The sequence below is a fragment of the Haplochromis burtoni genome, unplaced genomic scaffold (assembly GCF_018398535.1).
Source record: "Haplochromis burtoni strain Fernald_Lab_line unplaced genomic scaffold, NCSU_Asbu1 Contig_361, whole genome shotgun sequence".
Classification (NCBI taxonomy): Eukaryota; Metazoa; Chordata; class Actinopteri; order Cichliformes; family Cichlidae; genus Haplochromis; species Haplochromis burtoni.
In genome coordinates, this window is record NW_024582722.1 from 394,255 (window position 1) to 401,780 (window position 7,526).

At 48.2% G+C, this 7,526-nt stretch overlaps 1 protein-coding gene across 2 annotated transcripts in view; it reads left to right on the forward strand.

Moving 5' to 3' along the window:
* Positions 1-5,954, forward strand: part of g3bp1 (GTPase activating protein (SH3 domain) binding protein 1) — a 9,565-nt gene extending 3,611 nt beyond the window's left edge. For both annotated transcript variants that reach the window (XM_005943794.3, XM_005943793.3), the window contains 11 exons: positions 1,785-1,901; positions 2,105-2,186; positions 2,464-2,637; positions 2,735-2,825; positions 3,049-3,142; positions 3,340-3,589; positions 3,670-3,774; positions 4,148-4,265; positions 4,452-4,577; positions 4,657-4,766; positions 4,862-5,954. In XM_005943794.3, coding sequence (XP_005943856.1) covers positions 1,807-1,901; positions 2,105-2,186; positions 2,464-2,637; positions 2,735-2,825; positions 3,049-3,142; positions 3,340-3,589; positions 3,670-3,774; positions 4,148-4,265; positions 4,452-4,577; positions 4,657-4,766; positions 4,862-5,110 — 1,494 coding nt within the window. In that variant the 5' untranslated portion in view covers positions 1,785-1,806 and the 3' untranslated portion in view covers positions 5,111-5,954. The remainder of the gene's footprint in view (positions 1-1,784; positions 1,902-2,104; positions 2,187-2,463; positions 2,638-2,734; positions 2,826-3,048; positions 3,143-3,339; positions 3,590-3,669; positions 3,775-4,147; positions 4,266-4,451; positions 4,578-4,656; positions 4,767-4,861) is intronic.
* Positions 5,955-7,526: the final 1,572 nt, after the last annotated feature.

Here is a 7,526-nt window from a genome sequence, read left to right on the forward strand (position 1 = left end):
TAATCGTGACTAGTCGACAAATCGTGGCAGCCCTACTGCACACTGTGTACAGTTCAAAGCAACAAAGTTCAGATCAACATGAATTGTGATTTAGGATGTTTGTGCTGGCCACCTGTGTCACCACCACCTGTCAGAGGCCACACCCCTAATAATGCAAACCCTAGTCCAGTTGGAACAGCTTTTATAAAGGTAGAACTCGTCTATAGAGACCACAAACTAGTTTGTTTCAGGCTGTAAACATGTTCATTTTAACTGACTTGCTGCTGGAGCCCCTGCTGGATGCTATTGGAACTGCAGGTTGTAGTTCTTGGTTCGGTAAGGCTAACTGGGCTTAGAACAGCAGCTGCTCGATACACAGGATATCATAACAGATGTTCATCACCGTTGTTTCAGTTGATGTTGAAATCAGGTTTATTTAATATCATTACTCAGACTTTGTTGATTTATTAAACCTAAAAAAACATTAAATAGATATTGGACAACAGAACACGGATTAAAGCCAAAACTGTTACTGAAATAAACATTAGATGCTAACACATTGTCCGTGTTGCGCTTTCTTTGTCTTATTGTTGGAGTTTTACACTGAGAGAGGTTGGCGGGTAGAGTCGGCGAGTAGCTCATGTAGCAGCCGTGGTTTCTGTCTAAAAATATCCCGATGAGGAGGCCAAGCAGGCTGCCGGCTTCACAGGTGGATACCCTGGAAATGTTTTTAGCAGAGACTCTCAAATAAAAGCCACCAGCTCTTTCTGTCACAGTAAAGTGACCCAGCTGGTTGTTTCCTGTGGTTCATTTCCATTCAGCATGAAAGAAGGACCTTGGGATTGATTGTTGAGGAATTCACAGCAGAAATGACTTTTTCCAGTCTTCCTTATAGACTCCATTCATGTTGCTACAGTGAGAAAATCTACCAGTAGAGGCACGAAGCAGGCAATCCATCGAGTCTGACGAGCCCTGCAGCTTTCTGTGGAAAAATCCTGAGCGGGTCTCATTTTAAAAACTGCAAATGTTCAAGAAACAGGGAAAGTATGCAGGTCTGTCTGAGCATGCCAGGCGTGTCTGTGGAGCGCAGCAAGCTTCCTGCTTCTGACGCCTGTTTGCATCATAGTTGTCATAGTACAGGAAAGGTAGAACACATCTGAACAAGCCATAGTCTGCAACCATTCCAAAACATAGTCAAGGTTTGTGCAGTGTCCCGTGGACGATGTGCTATCTGCCACAGAAGAAACAGTTTTTTAATAAGACTTTCAGCATAAATTCAGGTGTGTCAGAAAGTAGGGCTGTGCGATATGACCAAAATCTCATATCCCAATGTAAGACACTTATCGTCCCGAATTTTTTTTTTTTCTTTTTACATTTTCTCCTAATTCTGTGGGTTAGTGTCCACGCCCTGTGAAAATCGTCTCCAGGGCCGTTTTCACATCGGTGCACACAGACGAGGCAGAATGGGTCAGCTCTGCTGAATACAGGCGTCACAAACACGTAGAGGCCGAGGCTGAAACGCGATGAGTTGGTCTGCATGAGCAGCTCATCAGCACCTGAAACAAAGTTCCTCTACCCCACGGGGTCTGCTGCTCTGAATGATCAATGTTTAAGAGACTACTGAGCTCAGAATAACTTCATTGAGCAGATTTCTCAGTCTGTGCAGTCCTCATGTCTCCGTGTTTGTGGCACTAAAACGTCCATGATGAATTTGTTCACAGCTGTCGGGATGAGCGGAGCTTTCTTTGTTTGTAGTGATATCATTTGTCCTGTTGCTGATCTCAGCCTGCTCTTTCTCTCTGCAGAGATTTCAAGTTGACCAAAGAAATGGTGATGGAGAAGCCAAGTGCCCAGCTGGTCGGGCGAGAGTTTGTCCGACAGTATTACACACTCCTGAACCAGGCCCCCGACTACCTGCACAGGTACAGCCGGCAGCTGTTTGTCTGTCAGATCAAATCAAATCACTTTTATTGTCACATCACATGTGCAGGTATACTGGTACAGTACATGCGAGTGAAATTCTTGTCAGCATACGAGGGAGTGACTGAAGCGTCACGCGCTCGCCCGCTGTCTTTGTAAATGTCTTCCTGCACACACGAAATCCATCTCTGCTGTTTGCACTCAGGTTTTATGGAAAGAACTCATCCTACGTGCACGGTGGCCTGGACAGCAACGGCAAACCGGCGGAGGCCGTTTACGGACAATCTGTAAGTAAAGTGGCAGGCTGTAGCTTTAAGGTCAATTCCAAAGAGCTAGAAGGAACATGTAACTATACTACAAAGTAATATGTTATAGTTACAGCTTACATTAAAGCACACACACGCAGGCTAATTTCAGACGAGGCTGGCCCATCCTGAATGATAAGCTGAACGAGGCGGCGTCCTCTGATTGACGTCTGACCACGAGCGTGAAGTTGGTTTGAGTTCATAGCTTTTAGGTTTGGGCGTGGGAAGTCTGACTCAGCCTGTCTGTTCTTTTTTCCAGGAGATCCATAAGAGGGTGATGGCTCTGAGCTTCCGAGATTGTCACACCAAGATCAGACACGTGGACGCTCACGCCACCCTGAATGAGGGCGTGGTGGTGCAGGTGATGGGCGAGCTGTCCAACAACATGCAACCCATGAGGAAATTCATGCAGACCTTCGTGCTGGCGCCCGAGGTCAGTTCTTCCATCGGGCCTTCAGCCTGTTATCATGTGATCTGTGACATGAACCCGCAGTAGAAAGTGTTGATTGATGGGTTTTCCTTTCCTTCAGGGAACCGTTGCAAACAAATTCTACGTCCACAACGACGTGTTCCGTTACCAGGACGAAGTGTTCGGCGACTCCGACTCTGAGCCGCCTGAGGGTGAGAACACATCTAGTTCTGTTTTTGTTGTGATTCATGACTCTTTCAGAGATCAGATTAAGAAATCCTGAACATGTCTGATCGATTAAATGGGGATGAAAATATTCTGGTAGTGAGTCGAGTGTTTTCAGAGCAGAGGTGGAGGAAGTTTAGCGTTGCTGCTGTTAGTACAGCCGCAGTCTCGTGCAGATATTTAATGTTACGTACGTGTTTTGGTTTTCAGAGTCCGAGGACGAGGTGGAGGAGCTTGAGGAGAGGGTTCCCTCCCCTGACGTGGCTCCCGAGGAGTCTGCTCCTTTCTACGACCCAGCAGCCTGGTATGTGATCGAAGCGCGCTGAAGAGTCTCGCGTTCTTGTCGAGGTTTAAACTTGAATATTTAAACGCACAGAACACAGCTGCACCCGGGTTGTGGAAGAGGAAGATGATGTCACAGTTTTATTTACTGGAGTTCTAAAGCAAACTGCCACAAGTAGCGTTTTCAGTGAAGTGAACTTCTTTCTTCTTCGCTTCCAGTTCAGAGCCAGCCGTTCCTGGTGACGAGGAGGAAGCGGTGGCGGCAAGCCCAGAGCCAGAGCAGGAAGCAGAGAAGGAGGCCGAGGCAGTGGCGGTGGAGCTGAAGCCCGAGACGAAGCCGGACACGCAGACGGACGTGCACACAGGTGACGAGCAGACAGAGAAAAGCCCTGCCACCGCCACACCATCTGCTACAGAAGCTGTCACTGCAACTGCCGAGCCCGCCCCCGCCGCCCCGGAGGAAAACAGGGTAGGTGGTTGTGTGGTGGCGTTTATGAATTGGGTTAAGTGGCAAACACGAGGATCTGATTTCTTTCCTTTGTCTTGCAGCCGTTCTCCTGGGCGTTGGTCACCAGTAAGAACCTCCCTCCCAGCGGGGCTGTCCCTGTCTCAGGAATCCCTCCCCATGTCGTCAAAGTCACCCCCACAGCACCGGTGAGTCCCTGTTCTCCCTCAGAACCCTGCTCAGGCTTTATGTCGCAGGTGTGGGTTCAGAAGTGCCGTGATGCTCTGAATGAACATTCATGTCAAATATTAGCAAATATGATAAAGTCTCACACAAAGACTTTGATTTCTCAGCATTTTTCTGGAAATGGCTGTCCTTTTACTCTTTGGCAGAAGGTGTCACTATTTTAAAAGCAGATTTAATCTCACTTTATGATGCAATCGCTTCTCTTGGGTAACACTGAGAAGATGATGGCAGAGCTTTGAGAGCTAGCTTCTGCCAGCAGCACGTTTGTGATGATAATCAGAGCCTCGAGTCCAGAAAACAAACTTTTTGTTTTAAAATGCGTTTCGACTCTTATAGCCCAGAGCTGAAGTGAAGTCAGAGTCCCAGACACCAGCACAGAGACCACAGAGAGACCAGAGGTCAAGGGAACAGAGGCCGGGAGGTCCTCCGCCCACTCACAGAGGCCCCAGACCAGGTACGCATAGTCCCGTCAGCAGCAGGCCTTTATTGTAAACCAGAGGTAACATCACGAAGCACCTCGGCTGCAAAGATGTCCCTGGCTGATTTGTGACAGTGGGGTCTCCTCGATGTGTTTGGATTTGTCATTTTTGCTGAACACAGAGAAGCTGTATCTGAAAAGGACTCTTCTTGTTTGTCTCAGCTCGAGAAGGAGAGCAGGGTGAGTCGGAGGGGCGCCGGGTGGTCCGGTATCCCGACGCACACCAACTCTTTGTGGGGAATGTGCCTCACGACGTGGACAAGAACGAACTGAAGGAGTTCTTTGAGCGTGAGTTGGATTGTGTGAAACTTTGTTTTTTCTTTTGTTTGTAGTTGTAAAATCTGACTGTTTTTACCGCGTCTTTCAGAGTACGGGACGGTCCTGGAGCTCAGGATCAACAGCGGAGGGAAGCTTCCAAACTTTGGCTTTGTGGTGTTTGACGACTCTGAGCCCGTCCAGAAGATCCTCAGTAACAGGGTGAGCTTTTTGATGCTTTCAGCCGAGGAGCTTCACGCTCAGCTGTTTGTGTCTTGGCCCGTGACAACCGCTTTAATGCCTCTTTTCTCCTTCAGCCCATCAAGTTCCGAGGTGACGTGCGCCTGAACGTGGAGGAGAAGAAAACCCGGTCAGCCAGAGAGGGCGACAGGCGGGACGCCAGGCCTCGGGGCCCCGGCGGCCCCGGCGGGCCCAGAGAGCGGGTTGGGGGCAGCGGCGGACCCCGGGGCCCCTCTGCCCGCGGAGGCACGTCACAGAAACCCAGCTTTGGCTCCGGACGGGGCGCCGGACCCAGCGAGGGACGCTACCCTGCCCCCCGCCAGTGAGGCTCCCGGCCTCTGAACCTGAGTTCATTACTGTCATTTACCTGAGCAGGTGTGTGCCTGCCGCAGCAGGAGCTGATTGGACACGGCCAAATTCTCTGCTCCGCTCCTGGGAAGGAAAAGCGAGGAACTCTGTGCGGTCGTGGTTCCTCGTCGTTTCCCTCCTGGCGCATGAGCTTCAAAACAGGTTTCAGTAATCAACGCAGGTTTAGTCGAGAGCTCTGCCCGCTCCTTCCTGCTGATTTCAGCAGCATGTGTCTCTCCTGAAGATGGCTGCCTCTTCCTCCTCCCCGGATGCCCTCCACTCCAGCCTCCTCCTCCCCCTCACCTCCTGATTTGAGGACGTCGCACTCATTTCTCCCATCGTCTCCTCCTCCTCTTCTTCTTTGACCTCCACCAACACGTATTATTTGGACTCTTGTTGTTTTTCATGCTGAACTTGAATTTATTAAACAAATCAAAACATGCAAACACATAAAAAAGGGTAAATACTACTTGAATTGGGGATAATGAACCCAGAGGTTAGGTGTTGTTTTTCGCGTTCTCTCCCTGTTTCTTAAAGGAACGTGTACTTTACTGCTTGGGCAATCCTGTGTATTGCTACCACCGTTGTATCTAGCGATGGATCTGTCTTATTTTTTTTCTATCAGGTCAAGAGCTGAACTATAGTGGTTTTATTTGAGTAATAATAATGTTGGCTTGTAATATGTGGATTGACAGACGTGTCTGAATGGAGCATGTTTCCAAACCCGTTGTTAGGCTTCTACCGATGCACTTCATTTGTCATGTTTAAAGCGAGCTCACCGGCCAACGAGAGAACTAAATTAAAGTGAATTACTGTTTTGAACGTTGTTTCAGAGCTTGTTTTCAGTCCGTGGACGGATGCACGGGGAGTTAAATGTGTTTGAGGAAGGCAGCACGTGTCCGTGTCCAGTAACATGGACGCTTTAAGAAGGCGAAGCTTTAATACTGATCTTTTTCTTTTTATGCCTTTAATTGATTTTTTAAAAAAAAAAGTGAGTTTTATCTTCACTTAATCCAGAAACTATAAATTATTCATTTAAACCATAACAAGGCCAAGGTCTATGGACATGTGTGACAGTGTTCATTTGACCAGCTGGTTAACACAGCAGCAGCGGCATTCGGCTCCCTCCAATGGTGCGTCTGGAGGAAGATGAACTTCACCCTGATTACCAAAATCCGCCTGTACCACACACTTGTAATTCTTCTCTATGGATCAGAGATCTGGGTCATCCTCAAGCCCGAACTCAACAAGCTCGAGTTCTTCCAAATGTGCTGTTTGCGTCAGATTCTCCGAGCATCCCTCTGTGACCGGCTCAGCAACAGCGCGATACATAGTCAATGTCACCAGCAGCCCTCGATAGAAGAGCTTTTTTGGTTTGGCCGCGTCTGCTGCATGAGCAATCATCGCCCCCAAGAAGACTTGGATCGAGCAAATTGAAGACTATCTTAAACGACAACATCTAACCCTTGAGCAAGCAAAGTGGAAGTGCATTGTTGACCAAGATGGAAACCCTACGACACCCACAGAGACATATTGGCTTCGTGGATGACCTCCCCTACCGACTGCCAGCTAGGGACAAAAGAAGGAGAAGAGCAGGTTAACGCTGGTTTATGAAAGCAAGGTTTCATCAGTCATGGCGGTAACAGCAATACATGCAGTTCACTGTGAAAGGCCGTGGTCATCGACAGGTAAAACCTCTCCATACATTTCATCACAAGTCCCTCCACAGGTGATCAGGTGATGGTCGCCATCACAATGACAGGAAGTCACAGTGGCAGTGTGAACAGCAGTATCCATTTCTGTACTGACCGGTTTGACCTGCTTTAACGAGTCCGTTCTCCTCACACCACTTCTGAACAACACGACGTCATCGTCCAACTTGTTTGTAATAAAGATAACAGACGTAAGAAATGTTTGTTTTTTTTCTATTCTCAAACTGCTCTCCCTTAGGAGCTCAGTCTGGGAGGAGTTCTTTTTTTCTCCTCTTTCTTGTATGTATTGTGGATTTCACTGATTTTCATACCTCTGACCTCTTCCCAATGTGATGTTTGTGTAATCTATATACGGTCAGAAGGGGTGCTCATGTTGGCACTGGCTGAAGCGAGCAGCCTTAACCTACCCAATTTCTTTCGGGATCAATGAAGTATAATCAATCAATGTTTTGAATAAATAAGCGGTGTTGGGGCTGTGCTGGTCTGCAGGGTAACCTTAGAATTCAATTCAATTTAATTTATATAGCGCCAAATCAAAGCCTCAAGGCGCTTCACAGATACAGAGAAAAACCCAACAATCATATGACCCCCTGTGAGCAAGCACTTTGGCGACAGTGGGAAGGAAAAACTCCCTTTTAACAGGAAGAAACCTCCGGCAGAACCAGGCTCAGGGAGGGGCGGG